At 46.0% G+C, this 19,065-nt stretch overlaps 1 protein-coding gene across 1 annotated transcript; it reads left to right on the top strand.

Moving 5' to 3' along the window:
• The first annotated feature begins 13,987 nt into the window (after positions 1–13,987).
• On the top strand, positions 13,988–18,418 carry DLX5 (distal-less homeobox 5). The gene is made up of 3 exons (XM_059074741.2): positions 13,988–14,564; positions 16,495–16,679; positions 17,730–18,418. The coding sequence occupies exons 1-3, from the start codon at positions 14,210–14,212 to the stop codon at positions 18,057–18,059; spliced, it is 870 nt and encodes a 289-aa protein (XP_058930724.1). The 5' UTR covers positions 13,988–14,209; the 3' UTR covers positions 18,060–18,418.
• The last annotated feature ends 647 nt before the right edge of the window (positions 18,419–19,065 follow it).

The raw sequence follows: 19,065 nt of genomic DNA, 5'->3' as shown, positions 1-19,065 counted from the left end.
TCTGATAAAGCATTACCTTTGTGAGATATTTTAGAAAAAATATGATGGAAATATTGAGGTTTTTCAATGATCCAAGTTTCTATAGCTCTAAAGTTGTTTCTATATCCGCCTTTGACCACATGATTTCCTGATTAGTGATTAAAAATTAAGGCCTAAGGAAAAAGAACAAAGTTGGAGGCATAGCCCTCTCAGACTTCAGACAGTACCACAAAGCTACAGTAATCAAAACAGCATGTTATTGGCATAAAAACAGACATGTGGATCATTGGAACAGAATAGACAGTCCAAAAATAAACCCACACACCTATGGTCTATTACTATAAGACAAAGGAGGCAAGAATATACAATGTAGAAAAGGCAGTCTGTTCAGCAAGTGGTGTTGGGAAAGTTGGACAGCTGCATGTAAATCAGTAAAGTTAGAACACACCTTCACACCATGCACAAAAATAAACTCAACATGGCTTAAATATTTAAATATAAGACATGAAACCATAAAACTCCTAGAAGAGAACATAGGCAAAACCTTCTCTATTTTTTGCCAAACATAAATCATACCAAAGTTTCCTTAGGTCAGGCTCCCAAAGCAATAGAAATAAAAGCAAAAATAAACAAATGGGACCTAATTAAACTCACAAGCTTTTGTACAGCAAAGGGAGCCGTAAACAAAATGAAAAGACAACCTACAGAATGGGAGAAAATATTTAAAAATGATGCGACCAACAAGGGCTTAATTTCCAAAACATACAAAAAACTCATACAACTCAACAACAAACAAACGAACAACCCAATAGAAAAGTGCACAGAAGACCTAAATAGGCATTTCTCCAAACAAGACATACAGATGGCCAACAGGCACATGAAAAGATACTCAACATCACTAATTATTAGAAAAATGCAAATCAAAACTACAACGAGGTACCACCTCACACTGGTCAGAATGGTCATCATTAAAAAGTCTACAAATAACAAGTGCTGGAGAGGGTATGGAGAAAAGGGAACTCCCTACATTGTTGGTAGGAATGTAAGTTGCTGCAGTCACTGTGGAAAACAGTATGGTGGTTCCTCAAAAAACTAAAAATAGAGTTGCCATATGATCTAGCAATTCCACCCCTGAGATCCAGACACAATTATAATTCTAAAGGATACATACAGCCCTATGTTCATTGCAGCAGTATTCACAATAGCCAAGACGTGGAAACAACCTAAATGTCCATTGACAGATAAATGGATAAGGAGGATGTGGTATGTATATACAGTGGAATACTATTCAGCCATAAAAAGAATGAAATAATGTCATTTGCAGCAACATGGATGGACCTAGAGATTATCATACTAAGTCAGAAAGAGAAAGACAAATACCATATGATATCACTTATATGTGGAATCTAAAATATGACACAAATGAACAAAATCTACAAAACAGAAACAGACTCACAGACATAAAGAACAGACTTGTGGTTGCCAAGGAGGAGGGAAGGATTGAGAGTTTGGGACTAGCAGATGTAAACTATTATATAGAGAATGGATAAACAACAAGGTCCTACTTCATAGCACAGGCAACTATACTCAGTACCCTGTGAGAAACCATAATAATGGAAAAGAATATAAAAAAGAATATATATATCTGTATAACTGAATCACTTTGCTGTACAGCAGAAATTAACACGACACTGTAAATCAGCTATACTTCAATTAAAAAATTAAGGGATTTTTCTCAGACCAAATCTATTCTATTTTGTTAATATGGAGGCTTTAAATAATTCCAGATTACGTATCAACCAACATTCACAAAACCTGGAATTGATTCTCATTAATTGCCATGATAGTCATGTAAATGGAAAAGAGGAAAAGTAGAATTTCTAAATGAAAATTTCTCACATGTCTGGCCTTTAAAGACAGTGATTAGTTACTGTAAATTTTTACATCCAACTTTTTTAGGTTTAAAAAAGTCAAAGAAGTTAAGAAAAGTTCAGCCAGTGCCTGGTCCTGTAATCTTGTCTCCCTTTCATTATCCTACTTGGTACAAAAAGGGTAGTAAGATTCGCAGGATCCCAGGAGCACTGGGCAGACTAATTAATAGCTATAATATGCTTTCAAATGCAGAATGCTATATCTGTATGTGCTAACTTTTTTTTCCAGTAATCATGTTACTACCTTATTCATCTCACTGGTAATTGTATAGCGCCATCACCATAATGTAATGATGTGCACCATGCAAAAGTCAGGTGAGATGATCTAATGATGTCAAGATGAAATGCTGTCAGCGTAAGTTTATAAAGATAGTATAACACTGTCAAAAATAAAAGGAAATTATGGCATTGTAAGTTCTACTAACATTAAGAGATGTTAGAAGGAAAGGGTTCTACAATCTGGGGCAATGTCTGTTATGACAGATGTGCTCAAGCAACTTAAAAGACAAACTGGCATTCCTCATCTAATTTCCTTTATCCAAAGAGATTTTATTAAAATTCTCTGTTAATTTCCTACATGAATGTCTTCAAGCCGAGAATAGGACTATGATTCTCAAGAGCAATTTGTGTTTGAAACATCCATTGTTCTTTGGGTCTATGGTCCAACATTAATTGCACCAGATAGTCATTTCTTTTACAAGGGCAAGGAGTACATTTTTCAAAGTTTTGTGAAATGTAATAGTCCTCCAAGTTTCACTCTTTGAAGAAACCTTGGCAGTAAGAGAGATATCTTTGTTGTATACGTCACACCTCACAGAAGAAAAGAAATACAGTCCTTTAACACAAGGTCAGTTTAGGCATAAGCATTTATCTTCTCTATATACCAGATTTTGAAAAGCTTTAGGAAGGTCCAAGCTTAAAAGAAAACAAAATCTCTCCGTATACTTTTGTGCATTTGGAAGCCTCAGGTTTCAGTTCCCTGAAGTGTTCTATTATGTGGGAGACTCAGATTAAACGATTTTTTAAATATAGAGGCGTGATTTCTGCCAAGACTGTTAAAAAGATAATAATCAAAATGAAATAAGGGATATAGAGTCAACACTTAGAAAAAATTAGACAAAAGATTGAACTTTGCTGTACTCAGGGATTCTCCCAGTCTATGTGGTGTCTGTATGAGCTAGAGACAGATGCACCTTTCTTGGGGCAGATACAGCCCCTCGCCTGGATATATGGTTGGGCAAGTATGGTACAGGCTGGATTTTCGTTCCCATTCTCCCTTCATCATGGCACCCTTGTGCAGCACACAACCTACACAACCACAGGTGGTGGTCCTGACCATCCCTAACCTCCTGGATGCAGGCCCAGTAGCTCAACCCCAAGGCATCTAGAAAACCTCTGCTCTCCCTACCATGAAAATGTCCATGATGTCAGGCTACTGAACAGGACTTACCAAGGTGGCCTCCTGAAAGACTTTGGGGAATGTCAGAAGTATACCCTAAAATCAAGATTTGGCCAAGACAATTCCAGCTTACTCCTTTTATCCTAGGGTAATTATTACCATCTCCTTTTCATTTTCAAAAGTGTCCCGGTTTGAATGATATGGTCACCTTACACATAACTTTGATAAGAAACTGAAAATTTGTTAGGCTAGTCTATAGATAGATATGTGAGATACATAGGTGAATGTGAAGTGGGGAGGAGAAGAAAGAAAGGAATGGAGGCAAATGGTAGAATGAGATCTCCAGTTTTATGTAGACTGTCATTAGTTCCAGGGACCAATTGTTCATTGCCATTTAACATCAGTTATGAAATTAAGCTTTCTATTAGAGCAACTTCCCCTGAATTTTCCTGGTTCCAATGCTGAGGACTGATTTACATCATATCTCAATTCAACTTCCTAGGTTAATAACCAGCAATTGTATCCTAAAGAAAAGTGAGGTTCATTTAAGGAAAGGAAATTGTTCATGCAAACAAACCTTTACAGGGATTTCCCTGGCGGTCCTGGTAACTAAAGCCACAATTCTTTGCTTTCATTTTCCACAGGTTAGAGGATTTCCAGTTTTGGAAATTTTTGGAAAGTTTTGCAAGATTCCCCCATGCAATAAACTTACCAGCCACAGGAGCATAATTAAGATTCTTAACCTCTCTGTCTCACATTCCTCCATGTAAATGGGATAATGAAGGCACCTCCTTACAGGCTGTTGTAAAGAAGAAATGAAGGGACTTCCCTGGTGGTCCAGTGATAAAGAATCTGCCTTACAGTGCAAGGGACTCTGGTTCAATCCCTCGTCAGAAAACTAAGATCCCACATGCCGCGGGGCAACTAAGCCCACGCGCCACAACCAGTGAGCTCGCGGGCCTCAACTGGAGAGCCTGTGTGCCACAAACTACCTGCATGCCACAACTACAGAGCCCATGCGCCCTGGAGCCTGTGCACCACAACTAGAGAGAGAAAACGCGCACACCACAACTAGAGAGAAGCTTGAGCGCTGCAACGAAGACACCACGCACCACAATGAAAGATCCCGCGTGCCTCAACGAAGATCCCACGTGCTGCAACTAAGACCCGACTCAGCCAAAAATAAAAAAATTTTTTAAAAGAAATGAAAAAATATATGTAAAGCAATTAGCACACAGTAAATGCCTAATGAATGTTATTTTACATATTAAAAGAGTACCAAATTTGTGGTTTTTTTGTTTTGGGGGGTTTTTTTGCGGTACGAGGGCCTCTCACTGTTGTGGCCTCTCCTATTGCGGAGCACAGGCTCCGGACGCACAGGCTCAGCAGCCATGGCTCACGGGCCCAGCCCCTCCTTGGCATGTGCGACCTTCCCGGACCGGGGCACGACCCCGTGTCCCCTGCATCCTGCATCGGCAGGCGGACTCTTAACCACTGCATCACCAGGGAAGCCCCAAAATTTGTTTTTGACCAACTTTTTTTGGTGTGTGTATACAGATAGCAATTTTTTTTTTTTTTTTTTTTTTTTAGTGATACGCGGGCTTCTCACTGTCGTGGCCTCTCCCGTTGCGGAGCACAGGCTCCGGACGCGCAGGCTCAGCGGCCATGGCTCACGGGCCCAGCCGCTCCACGGCATGTGGGATCTTCCCGAATTGGGGCACGAACCCGTGTCCCCTGCATCGGCAGGCGGATTCTCAACCACTGCGCCACCAGGGAAGCCCAACTGATAGCATTTTAACCATGGGAATTTTTGACTAACCTTAGGTAACAGCAGAGGTTTATGTAGTGTAAATAGGAAGTTAGGAAGTCAGATTTCTCAGTGCCCTACTTACCTCTCAAGAATATTGTGTAGGTAAATATTAAATTATAAAACCCGCTGAGATTTTTTTAAGCTTAAAACTCTAAGCAGGGCTCCCCAGGTGGCGCAGTGGTTGGGAGTCCGCCTGCCGATGCAGGGGACACGGGTTCGTGCCCCGGTCCGGGAAGATCGCACATGCCGCGGAGCGGCTGGGCCCGTGAGCCATGGCCGCTGAGCCTGCGCGTCCGGAGCCTGTGCTCCGCAACGGGAGAGGCCACAACAGTGAGAGGCCGGCGTACCGCAAAAAAAAAAAAAAAAAAAAAAACTCTAAGCAAATTCAAGGTATTATTATTATAAAAGTAGACTCTTTAGGCTTCAGTTTACTAATCTGTCAAATAGGTATTCAAGGAGTACCTTTTATTCAAAATAGATGTATTTGAAAGTGGAGATGCATTTCTAAAGAGCTAAACAAATATAAAGTCCCTAACCGTAGTTCCTGCCAGCACTACATCCCTCTGGCCCACTCACCTGGAGTGCAGCTTGTCTTCCATGGGCAGGGGAGAGCTGAGTCAGGCATTTCCCTTCCTCATGTGCCCACTAACCTACAGGGGCAGGGGCTTAGGCAAGCACAACGTTTAGCACAAGGAGAAAGGGAACACTGCAAGGTTGGCAGTAAGAGGGAAAGACAGATAAGGCCAGGCAGGGAGAGAGGGCAGCCCCACATGAGCCAAAAATTCCGTGCCTGGATACTCCCAGGCATAGTGTGGCAGGAAAGGGACATTCACTTGGCACCGCTTATACCAGCCCTCAAAGGCCAGGTGCTTCAGTCCCAACAGTAGCGGCTGGCAGGCAGTGCCACCCCACCATGGCTCAAATCTGCCAATAAAGGGTTGGGTAAGAGTGCCAATATGGAATATGAGCAAGTCCAAGTTAAAGGAAAGGCAAATATGTCAGTTGAAGACCAACCCTAACAGCCTGACATAGCTACTTCTCCAGGCTACTGCGAAAGGAGAAGTGAATTACATATGAAATCCCTTTGGGAAAAACCATTTACAGGTCTATAAAATTTGCACAAGACATGCCAAATGTTCACCATAAGACTACGAAGAGGAAAGGAACCCAGTAACGTATTGGGAAAACTTAGAGAATGTTTTCCTAAACTGTGATATTTAGGGCCACGTTGAATTTTAATGACCCAATAAAAGAAAGTCACAAAGAACAGAACTGTCATTAGCACCTTCTACCCCATTTATTGCAAACTCTCTGGGAAGTGCTCCCCAAAAAACAATCCTTGGGTGGACACACGCTTTTCCTAAATGCCACCCCAATGACTATTCTAATTCAGAGACAGAAGAGTGGTCATTAATGCCTGGCTGTTTCTATCCTGTTGTTTTCCATCCTTCCACTTCTCTTCCAATCTTTTCCACTGTTCTTGTAAGTTAAGGGGAAATTACCAGGTGATTTTAATTACTAAATTAACTAAAATCACCAGTTTTACACCTAACTGACTGGTTTCAGGAATAATTTTATTAAAAATGTTATCACTGTAGCAAAGATGAGCTCTTTGGTTCATCTCTTTTTCTCAATGCTAAAAAATTCTCCTTATCCTCTCCAAGTTTACTATCTAAGTTAACTATCAGCGACCTAGCACAGTTACTCTATAACATGACCCTGAAAGGGTCTGAAACTCTTAAACAGTAAGTGTGAAAAAGCTATGACAGTACACCCCTGAAGCAGCGACTCAAATAACAGAGACTCAAATAACAAAAGAGGCAAGGGAAAAGTGTAGGGAAAGAATAGTGCATCCACAGTATATTCTGAATTTCTTCATGTATGAATAGAGCTACTCTAGCCTGTGTCAGTTATTCGTTTATTTAAATTGTTGATTTCCATCTTCACTTCTTTTTTTCCTAGGAGAGGATTTAATACAATATATGTTTATATTCTGTGGCTAGCTGAAGTCCAGAGTTTCATAAAAAAGAAGTATCTTTTCCCTCTACAGTTCCAAGCATTCCTGGAACTTGTAAGTAAAATTTCAGATATCCCTAAACCCCGTTTTATTTTTTCTATTGAGATATAATTGATACTTATATTAGTTTCAGGTATACAACATAATGATTTGATATTTGTATATACTGCAAAATGATCACCACAGTAAGTCTAGTTAACATCAATTACCATACACAGTTACATTTTTTTCCTTGTTATGAGAGCACTTAAGCAACTTTCAAATATGCAATATAATACTATTAACTATAGTCACCATGCTATACATTACATCCCCATGACTTATTTATTTTATAACTGGAATGTTTTACCTTCTGATCTCCTTCACCCACTCCTCCAACCCAATTTTAAACTAACTATAGTGCAAATAAATAAATATTTTTTTAAAAAAAGGAAAGAAAACTAACAATAGTACATGCAGACACATAGTATGTTGATTGCAAAATGAGGGCTGTTGAAAAGTTGCAGTAGCAGCCAAAGTGTTCCCTGATTTCTGAAGTAACCAATTGAAATGCATACATCATTCAGGGGTAAAACAGAAAATGCACTCAAACCACTGGGAACCTGCAGTCACATACCCAAAGTTGTAAGCCAGGATGCAGCAATAAATTATATGAATGTATATGTTTACAATACTTTGCTAAATGCAACATCTAAGAGTCTACTGTGTTGAGAAAGAGAAATAAAACTAAGACTTGACGTTGCAAAAGAAAAATTCTGCTTAACTGCTCATGGTCTATGTAAGTTGACTATTACTAAGATTCTGGGTACCAGAAGGGTAATGTATCTTTTCTGTCCACAATTTTTTTTAAAAAGGACTCCATTGCTGTGTCAGCTACACTTCACTTGGAAAGCTATTGACTTTTCCTTCCTGTTGCCTTTATTTTCTTCTGCAGGAGCACAGAGGGATGCAAGTCCAGGTGGGCACTGTGTCTTCCACTGATTATGCTGTGTAACACAGCAGGGAAACCTCTTATCTCAGGCTGGGGTTGCCTATTTAAGAATCTTTCTCTTTACAAAAGGTATAAGGTAGTAAACACAGCTGTACAAAAAGGTTTTGTATTTTCTTGCTGTTTGTTTTAATCTATTAAAATGATATAATTAAGGCAGGGTGCAAAAATATCTGTAAAACTATATTACCTACCTGAGTACATATATATGTGGGCCAAGTTTTAACCCAGCTCACAGTGATTGAATAATCTGAATGGATTTGACTTTAGAAGTGATTTTTTACACCTTTGCATACAGTGTTGTCAGATCATAAAAACACAGTGGCTTAGGATCAATGAACTTTAAAATTATAAACTGATCTTGGAATTAGAATGTTATTAAAAATGACTTAAGCTTCACTCTTGCTATTTCCTTGCCAAAATTGGATCATTGCTCTGAATTCCTGTCTGCCAATTACTTTTCTTTTAACTCCACAAGGGGTATTTTTTAATTGGAATTTATGTATCTTTAAGAAGAATAAAGGTTTTGTAAATAGTATCACAGCCAAACCTTCTTTTCAAGAAGACGAAATCTGAGTTTAGGAGGAAGAATATGAATCAATTTCAGTTTGCAAAGACTTATAATAATATAATCCCATTTACTTCCTACTTAGATGAACTTGAAGTGTTTTCAGCTGTGGTATATTAAATTTGTCTCATAGAGAATAGATTTGAGTGGATACTCAAGGCCTTTTCCTAAGCAGTTATGTTTAAGTTAAATGAATAAACACATTTTAATGTCTTAATTATAAAAACAAAATCTGCCAAAGTCTATGATCTGCACTATCATTTGGAAATAGACTGAAAAGTCCTATTAGCTTGGAATTAAGCAGAAAATAGTTTCCCCCTCTGGGGATTTTTAATTTATTCAGAATATTTATATAATTGCCTGCTAGTGAATCGTTTGAGATTACTTTGTTGGAGATGCTCTTTAACTCCAAACACATTTTTCTTGAGGGCAGGGGGGTACCGTAATTAATTTCAGCATGGGAGGAATCTTCTTTTTTACTTATCCTTTCCATCACCTCCCCACACCCCCATTCCCTCACCTCCCTCCCTGGGTGACCTCACTGTCAATTCATATGGGCTCCAAAGCATTTTGGCTTGGGCCTAGTTAGTTCAGCCTCACAAGTGCATGGGAAGAACTTTAAACCTCGGTGGGGAATTAAACAGTTTTGCTAACTCAGAAGATGAACCACCTCTGAATGTCAGTTCCAAGCCAGTATGCCTGGCTCTCTATCAAGAGACACAAAAGCCATTCAGCTGAGTTGCCAAAACCAGTGACCAACAACTTGTGATATTTTTTAAAGACTTTACCACTTTTGCAATCATCACTCCTGTTTTCTCATCTCATCGCAATTCATGGAAATGTGTCTTTTATAGACAAACATCAAACTGAATATTTCAGGGCTCTTACCCTAAGTTATTAAATGATCTTCGTGCCCTAGCTCAAAGAAAAATGAAGCTCCATTGTAAATAACATAATTACTCAGATCTGTCTCCACAAAACATATGATGTAACCAGCTGTGTTTGTCTTTGAGATTTCTAGGATGAAAAGTACTCTAGATGGATCGTGATCAATAAAGACATAATAACAGTGAACTGCTCTGAGAGCAGTTTTCACTGGACAGATAAACAAAATAATGGATAAAGCACTGCAAATGAAAGCTAAAATAAACCTCAAACCAAGGAAAGGACTTTTAAGACGGGTAGTCCACAGATTTAAAAAATTCTAAAATAAAGAAGACTTGTTTACATCAAGTTTGCGTATATGCTAGTATCATGTTATGGAGGTCCTTTATCTATGTGAATTTCGTGCATCCAATTGATGAGTACAATTTTTTTTTTCTTTTTTTTTTTGTGGTACGCGGGCCTCTCACTGTTGTGGCCTCTCCCATTGCGGAGCACAGGCTCCGGATGCGCAGGCTCAATGGCCATGGCTCACGGGCCCAGCCGCTCCATGGCATGTGGGATCTTCCCAGACCGGGGCACGAACCCGTGTCCCCTGAGTCGGCAGGCGGATTCTCAACCACTGCGCCACCAGGGAAGCCCGATGAGTACAATTTTTAATTAAATAAAATGGTGGCGTCCACATTAAAAAGATCATAATTTATAAACTAAATATTTTCAGGTGCAGTAATTTGTCTGAGCTTCAAGCCCAAAGGAAAGGATGCTCTACTTTTGGCACACCTATGAGTAAGTAGATTTCCAGATAGGTCAGAGGGAAAAAACTGAGTTAGCAGCTATTAAAATGATTCCCCCCCTCCCCCGCTCCCCTGCCACGCCTTTCCAAAGCACTCGCCCTGCAAACTCAGAGTGGCACCATCTTTCCGGTCTCCCGGGAGTAGTGAATCACCCTCAGTCTCTCCAGCGCCTCATCCAGTTAGAGGAGAGCCTGCTTCTTCAGAACTGTCTAGGAAACAAGGGTCACCCTCGATTGGTTCCAGTCATCCCAGAGCATGGTACTCCCCCAAATCGCTGGATTTCGTGCTAAAACCCAGAAAAAAAGTGATCCTGTTGAAGGGGGGGAGGGGGAGAGGAAGAGTATGAATGTATACGGAGTAACGTAAAGGAACAAAAGGGCGTGGGAGTGGAGAGAAAGATCTGCTGGAAGCGGAGAGAAGGAAAGCCACGTGGTAGCCAACTCGAACCCCAGGACACACGGGCGTTGTCCAGCCACAGGGGCTGTGAGCCTGGGAAGCGTTTGCCATTTGCACGCTGCTCCTCGCGGACACTGGGTGGCGCTCGTGGTAAAGACTTGCTCTACTCTTAGGGCCCGTTTCCCCTCCACCGCCTCCCGCCCTTTGCAAAATTCGGCTACTAGGAGATGAAATTACTTACATTCTTCCTACGTGTCGCCGTGAGGAGAGCACTTCTGGAGAAGTTTGAAGCCGTGGGGCTGTTTCTCCGTGGCTGGGCCTGTCAGTGGGTTTTGAAAGAGGTAACAGCGTCCGGCCCGCTGGCCTTAAAACCAAGTTCTGAGCCTTGCTATCACAAGCACCACAGTACCAGCAGAAGTTGCTACCCTGACAGCCGGGATACCCAACACGTGTGCGCCCAGAATGTGGGTCCGAAGCGCCCACCAGGCCCGGTGCCAGCCGTGCACAAAGCACAATGACTCTAACGTGAAAGGAAATGGGACCATATTGTGACCAAGACTCGGGCTCCTTTTAACTTAGCGCTCCCTCTCCCTCCCGCTTCCTTTAAGGAAAGGAAGGGTAGGGGGAAGTGGGGTCAACCTAGAAAAGAAGCAGGACAAAGCAAGAAAGTCGATGCTCTGGACCTTCAGAGGCACACCCAGGTTTAGAGGCCTCACCTCCAAAGGCAGAAGCCTTTGCACAAGTGGCTCGGAGTCTGGCATGAGGGCCACCACTTTAGGAACTGAGAAAAAGAAGTTAAATCCTTCCTTTTTGCCCCACTCCTTTTTGTCTTGTGTAAAACATGGGAAAGAATGTCTCTTTTTTTTTGTCGGAGGAAAAGTGAAATTTAGCAAGGTCTAGAAAAATTTAACATTATAACACTGTGTTTTCAACCGGATTTTGAACTTCTAAATTTTGTCCAAATTCTGCGGCTTCCAATCCATCCAGACTGGAATTTGCCTTCTCAGCAAGGTCTAAGGACATTGCTACGAACATCCAACTTAGCATAACGGTATTGACCTCATTTCCCGCCACGTAATAACTTTTAAATCTATAAAAAGTAGAGTGCCAGGGTGGGGCTGCGGGGATACGGTGGGGTGCTGCGGAAGGCCGCCTGCTCCCCGAACCGGGAGGCGCTTTGAACCATCCCTGGCATTGCTTTGGGGAAGCGATTCGTGTAATTAAATGGCAGGATGCGTGTAAGGTGACTCGATGGGCGCCGAGAACTTCTCCGGAGCAGAGGCTATGGCTGCAAGCCTGCTGCAGTCTGTAGTGCTTCCCCGAAGCCCTGTGGTCCTTCTCGGCCAGAACCTAGCCGTGCTGACATCCATAGCATGGGGTGAGGATGGGCGGACAGCCTTGGCTCTGTTTAACCGAACTTCTATCTCAGAGAAGTCTGGGGCGGCATAGGCCGCAAGCAGGGACTAGGGTGGTTGTGGGAGGAGGGGCGCTGTGGACACTGTGACACACACCTTCCCTTCCCTGTGCGCGCCAGAGCTGAAGTTGCCCCCGGAGGGCTATGCGACAATAGCTGTGGTTTTACGGCGCCCAGAGGCAGGGAGTTGGTGCACATGTGGCTGCTCCGCTTTGGAGTTTCGGAGCGAGGCTGGCCTCCTGCTCCGAGTTCCGGACCCGCCCCCACCCCTCAGCTCTCCTGCTAGCCTGTTTTGGGCCAAAATAGCTCCACAGACAAAGTGAGGCTAAACTAAGACCAGACACAACTAATGTAGACGTTTTCTTCTTCGGTTGGGTCGGGGGTGGGGTGGGGGAGGGATGAGGCGGTGATGAGAAGCCAGACTGTTCCACCCTGGATGTCGGGTGGAGCTCCCAGGTTCCGGGTCTTAGAACCCCTAGAGGAAGGTGCTGGGAGGGCCCAAATCAGGATCCAGCTCCTGGAGTGTCCTATTTGAGGGGAGAGGAAGTGGGTAGCGGTAAACTGATTAATGTTAAATTTCTAAACTCCCAGCTAGATCACCACTAGAGCAAGAGTGACACTTTGTGAAAGGCAAACTCTGGATCCCAAATACCAAGTGTTTGATTCCTGAGCCTTTTCTCCCTTTGCATATGAGCTACGATGCTTTCACTGCAAGAAAGAAAGGGATTGAGGGTACAGGAATCCGGACGTGGGAAATGGAAAAGCAGGCCCTCGGTGCCACTTCCATGGAGCTGGAAGAGGGAAATCCATGGGCTTCATCCAACTTCCCCAAAGAACTTTTATCTGTCTACTTCCCAGTGTTCTTGGGGTTCCCATTAGTCCCCCGAGGACAAGTCATAAGTAGACCATTCAGTTTTGCAGGAATCTTTGACCACTGAACACAGAATTACTGATCCTCTATTCCAACAGCATCCAAATAGACTAGAATATCAAACAAAATGTGGGGCTGCCCGCTCCTCTTGGGGACCAGCAATTTGGGAGTCATTAAGTTATTTGTACTTAAGACAGCGATTTTTTAAGTCATGGTAGGGATTTGGGCTTGCAGGAACTCTCTTTGCCATTAAGAGTGCGTTCTTGAGCATCCTTGTCTCGCCCTTGTCTGAGAAATAACTCATCTCGGGCAAAGGAAGTGCTTGCTGCAAATTTGTCTGTCTTTTCCCAAATCACAAATTTTCAACACATGTAAATTACAGCTTGGCTCCCAGTACCCCACTAAAAATATTGTTCTCATCGGTTTCTTCTCACCTTTATCCCACATCCCTGCTCCCCGCCCCGCTTTAGTGTTCAATCCACATTCGCCCCTGATGCAGCTCGAGGCTGGCTGGGAGGTGAAGAGCATGGAAAGACCGTGGTCAACCTCATCCCCAAAACATGTGCACTTTCTGAGGCTGCTGATTGGAACACATTGTCTCCAGACAGTACAGAGCTGCGTGTTGGCGCTTCTGCGTTGTCTTTAGTATTCACTGAAAACAGATTGCCTGAGGACCCCCTCTTCCCCCAGCAAGCAACCACACACACACACACACACACACACACACACACACACACACACACACACTCCCCCCCCCCCCACGCTTCATTTTTTCTCCCTCTTCTTTTTAAGCAATGCTTTGTTGTGCTAAAACTAGTTGGACGAGTTAGGGTGTTGCTGCAGCTCCTGAGGCCCTGGCCAATGGAACCCGATCCACCCCGCTGTGCGTAAGCGCGCAATTAAGGATTTAACCAAGGCTGTGCTGCGCCTCAGCCAGCAGTCAGCCTGCCGGAGACAGAGCCTCCAAGACTCCCAGTCTCCTCCTCGCCGCCGCCGCCGCCTCTCCTCCTCCTCCTCCTCCTCCTCCTCCTCCTCTTCCTCCTCCTCCTCCTCCTCCCTCGCTCCCACAGCCATGTCTGCTTAGACCAGAGCAGCCCCACGGCCGACTCGGGCAGCCGCCGCCGCAGAGCAGCAAGGACAACCGCCGCCGCCAGTGAGCGATGACAGGAGTGTTTGACAGAAGGGTCCCCAGCATCCGATCCGGCGACTTCCAAGCCCCGTTCCAGACGTCCGCAGCCATGCACCATCCGTCTCAGGAATCGCCAACTTTGCCCGAGTCGTCCGCTACCGATTCCGACTACTACAGCCCCACGGGGGGAGCCCCACATGGCTACTGCTCTCCTACCTCGGCTTCCTACGGCAAAGCGCTCAACCCCTACCAGTACCAGTACCACGGCGTGAACGGCGCCGCCGGCAGCTACCCCGCCAAAGCTTACGCCGACTACAGCTACGCCAGCCCCTACCACCAGTACGGCGGCGCCTACAACCGCGTCCCGAGCGCCACCAGCCAGCCAGGTACGGGGGCTGGGGGTGGGGACCGACACAGTGGGAGCCAGGATCAGGGAGGAGCAAGATGCGGTGGGAGATCCGGGGCCGCGCCGTCCACTGCAGTGCGGGCGCACCCGGCGGAAGGGAGTGGGGGACGGGACTCTGCAACCAAGAAAGGTTCCCGAGCCAGCATTTTAGAGATTCTTAGTAGAAGAAGCCTGCGGGGGAGTTCGGACCAGCGTCTCTCCTCTCTGGTACCCTCGGGCGACCCCTCAGCCGCTGGATTCCCAGCTTGCCCGGTCGGAAGCCGGCGAAGCTGGAAAGCGGGTAGGGGTGGAGAGAGGAAAGAATCAACCAGCCTGAGCGGCGTTTACGTAATGAACGGAAGGCTATTTGCTGGATGTTAGGGTAAGCGTGCTCGAGGAGTGGGAGTGGAAGGCTGCCTCAAAGACTCTGCGGGGATTAGTGTGAGAGCAGCCGCGAGCCAGCGTGGTGTGGGTACCCGGAGCGCGCGGGGCGGGGTGGGGGCCGGAGAGCTGTAGCCCGCCAGAGGAAGAGCGCGCCGAGAGCCTTGCGGTTTCTCCAAGGCATTTCCCAAAACAAAAAGCCATTTGAAGGCGGAGGAGGGTTGCTGAAGGGTCAAGTTATTGGAGCAATATTTTTTTCCTTTCTCCCTTAGGTGCCTACAATTTGTTTCTCCTTCCCATCTCCTTTTGCGTCTGCCTTGAAACTTAGTTGGAGAGTTTAAGAGGGTTAGTGAGCTTGGGCAGTAAGAGAGGTATGAGGTCTCCTAGGAGAGGTTTTGCTGGTCAGGTTTGATCTCTTCCCACCAGCACATTAATAATCCCGCTAATATTAGCATCCCCTGCTCTGGCAGAATCGAGACCACAGCCCTCATCCTCCACCCTTCCTCCCTAGGAGCTCGCCACACACATACATACACACACACACACACACACACACACACACACACACACACACACACACTCCGAGGAGAGGTTCTCCGCCCCTTTCAGAGATGGGCACTTTTGATAAGATGGTACTTTTGTGAAAGGGGACTTGTGGCCCCAGGGCACGTTTGTAAAACACGCGTTCCGAGAGTCTTTTTTCTCCCAAGTCTATACTCACAATTCTGCTAAATTCGTCCTGACCTGCCGCCCCTTTCCTACGAAAACACCCCACCGAGGATTCCTTTTCAAATTGTATTGGAACTATAACTCCTGATAAACTTTAAAAGACCGCGGGGAGAGGGCGGAGGCGTGTCTTCGTTCCTTTCAGTGTCTCTGAACTTCGTGCATAAATGAAGGATTTTTTTCTTTTGGCCAAGAACTTATTAAGTCTATTTGTAAAAGAAACCAGACACATCTGTGCCCTCGCAGATCTGCAGGGAGATTATGGGGGCTGCATAATCGGCCCTCTGTCTGAGGCGGCTCGGACGGCTCGCTGCTGAATTGAAGGAGCATAGTTTGCTTGTGGGTCTTTGAACTTTGGAGACCTCGGTTAGCGTCTTCCCTGCCCATGCGTCTGGCCTCTGCGGGCGCCCGAACAGACGCTGACATAAGGGGGGCCACGGCCTGGGGCCTCCCCCTTGAATCCCCGGGCGCGGCTGGCCAGACTTACCCAAGAAGCGTCGGTGAACACAAGGTGGGCTTGAAAACGTATCCGGGTGAAGCAGGAACCGCTGCAAGGGCTAAATCCCGGACGCCGAGAAAGGAGTTGTGCTGTACAAGGCTCCTTGCACAAACCCAGGAGAATCTGAATAAACAGAGTAGGGAATTAATCAGGCTACCTGGCTTTTCCACGGTGGGGAGGGAGGGGTCTCGTGAAGCAAAGGTGGTGATATGGAGAAAAAAGAGTGAAGGCTGCGTGGTAATAAATTCAAAGACTGTATTTTCAAGTTCTGCAAAAGGGCCATTGTCTGCCGACAACTCTAACCGGGTCTGTTTTGATTATTTAGAGAAAGAAGTGGCCGAGCCCGAGGTGAGGATGGTGAACGGCAAACCAAAGAAAGTTCGTAAACCCAGGACTATTTATTCCAGCTTTCAGCTGGCCGCGTTACAGAGAAGGTTTCAGAAGACTCAGTACCTCGCCCTGCCCGAACGCGCCGAGCTGGCCGCCTCCCTGGGACTGACGCAAACACAGGTAAATCCGGCCGCGGCCGGGCCAGAGCCCCGCCTGGGCTGCAAACCTGGCTTGGCCGCGGGGTTCGGTCCCGGCGGGCTGGAGCCGATTCAATAGGGCCCGCGAGAAACAGACAGAAAGACACTCACCCCGCGCCCTTCCCTCTAGGAGTCAGGCCGGGTGTCGCCGCCGTGCGACGGTAGGGATGAGATGGAGACCGCGTTCATCCCGAGATGCAAGCCCCACCCCTTCGAGCCTCAGGCGTTGAGGGGCCGGTTTCCTAGGTTGGAAACAAGGGGAGGGTTGTTTCTAGGACACTCTCGAAGCTTTGAGAAACTGGCTCTCTGCACAATGCAGAGCCTCTCGGGATGAGCGGGGTCCGGCGGGCTCTCGGTGGTCTTAGGCCGCGCGGAAGCCGGGAACGTCGCCTGCAGCCGGAAGAGCTGACGGGTCACGCCCTACGCCTGCGGAGCTTTAGGCCGCAGCAGCCTGACCTTCCGAGGTGGGAGGGCGCGGTTGTACGGGGAAATCTGCCCTGGATCCTCCCGTTCCCTTCACTCCCACCCCAGCCCCATGGGGGTCTTTGGAAGAATAAAGACTGTCATCGGAGCCGAGGAGGGAGTGAAAGGGGTCGGTCGGGAAACGGGGAGACGGCTCCTTGTCCGGCACACTCGCGCGCGCGCGCGCGCGTAGCCGGTCCCGCGCCCCTAGCTGCTCACCGGGCCCTGGCGGTTGTTCTGGAGACATTCGCGGCGCCGCTTTGCAGGCGCTCCGCGCAGGCCTACCCGTGTGTTCTCGCGGCCGCGGACACTCGCGCCCCTCCCCCGGCCCCAACAAAAGACAAAAGCCTGGGGGTTCTTCCCCAGCAGCAGCCAACAGGGCGCCCTCTGGGGCCCGAGATGCAGGCTTTGCCCCCCGGCCCAGCCCCTTGACCGTGGGCCGAGAGCTGCGGGGAGACGCCAAGGGCCTGGCCTCCTGGGGGCCGAAATCGCCTCCAGTTGCCGCCCTGGGGGAGGCGCGCGGGCAGCCTTTGAGTGTCCCGGTAACGTGTGCCTTTATTCCCCCACCCAGGTGAAAATCTGGTTTCAGAACAAAAGATCCAAGATCAAGAAGATCATGAAAAACGGGGAGATGCCCCCGGAGCACAGCCCCAGCTCCAGCGACCCTATGGCGTGTAACTCGCCTCAGTCTCCGGCGGTGTGGGAGCCCCAGGGCTCGTCCCGCTCACTCAGCCACCACCCTCATGCCCACCCTCCGACCTCCAACCAGTCCCCCGCGTCCAGCTACCTGGAGAACTCGGCTTCCTGGTACCCGAGCGCGGCCAGCTCAATCAATTCCCACCTGCCGCCGCCCGGCTCCTTACAGCACCCGCTGGCGCTGGCCTCCGGGACACTCTATTAGACCGGCCGCTTTCTCTTGCTGTCTTTTTTGGGACTACTGTGTTTTTGCTGTTTTAGAAAATCATTTAAAAAAAAAAAAAAAAGGAATTCATATGGGGAAGTTTGGAAAACAGAAACAAAAAAGATTCATGTGTAAAGCTTTTTTTGCATGTAAGTTATTGCATTTCAAAGGACCCCGTCCCCCCCTTTTTTTACAGACGAACTTTTTTTGCGCAACTGTGGACACTATCAATAGTGCCTTGAAATCTATGACCTCAAATTTTCAAAAGACTTTTTTCAATGTTATTTTAACCATGTAAATAAGTGTAGATAGAAGAATTAAACTGTATATTCTGGATAAATAAAATTATTTCGACCATGAAAGCAAAATGCTTCTAAAAAATACACCATTTGCCCCACTTATAATGGGCTAGTGACATTTTGTGCAGGCAATTAAAGGAAGACGAACTCTGCAGAGATCCAACAAGGCAAAAGGGGAAACAGAAACTGGGGGCTGTGTAGATGCAGAACTGTAGATATGTATACGTTGGATGCTGTACTTTATATGTCTATATACATATGTGGCCTGTTTAGAGTACTGCCACATAATATACATTTAGGTGTTTTGGGGCCTAACCACAAAAACGTTTAGATAATTTTAAGTTTAACCCCAAATTGTTTCAGGTAGAAAGTAATGCGGGGAATCTAAATACAGCCCTCCCTCTCTGTATGTGAGTAAGAAAGCAGCAGAAATCCCTCAATAACCACTCTGAATTCTAAGCTCAAAGCAATTATGGTGGAGACTGCCCCCCTCCCCATCAGCCTCTGTGTATTGCCAGAGCAATTAGACAAATTACACTCCCTTCAAAGGGAGCTTCCAGAGATAAGAAAATGAAAAAAAAGAAGAAAAAGAAATTTCCCCTTCTATTACATTTTTTTTAAACCTGAAATGTTTGCAGTGCGGCAAATGGTAGTGCCTTGGACTCAGTGTATGATTATAAATGTATCTGAGTTCTTTCACAAGAGGA

Source organism: Kogia breviceps, chromosome 9 (genome assembly GCF_026419965.1).
Source record: "Kogia breviceps isolate mKogBre1 chromosome 9, mKogBre1 haplotype 1, whole genome shotgun sequence".
Classification (NCBI taxonomy): Eukaryota; Metazoa; Chordata; class Mammalia; order Artiodactyla; family Physeteridae; genus Kogia; species Kogia breviceps.
Note: the sequence above shows the minus strand (reverse complement) of the source record. Positions and strands in the feature narration are given on the sequence as shown.

Excerpts from the sequence above, each read along its gene's own strand:
- DLX5 (XM_059074741.2), top strand. The coding sequence starts at position 14,210 with ATGACAGGAGTGTTTGACAGAAGGGTCCCCAGCATCCGATCCGGCGAC. Across the intron at positions 14,565-16,494 it reads GAGCGCCACCAGCCAGCCAG|AGAAAGAAGTGGCCGAGCCC; the intron begins GTACGGGGGCTG and ends TTGATTATTTAG. Across the intron at positions 16,680-17,729 it reads TGGGACTGACGCAAACACAG|GTGAAAATCTGGTTTCAGAA; the intron begins GTAAATCCGGCC and ends TCCCCCACCCAG.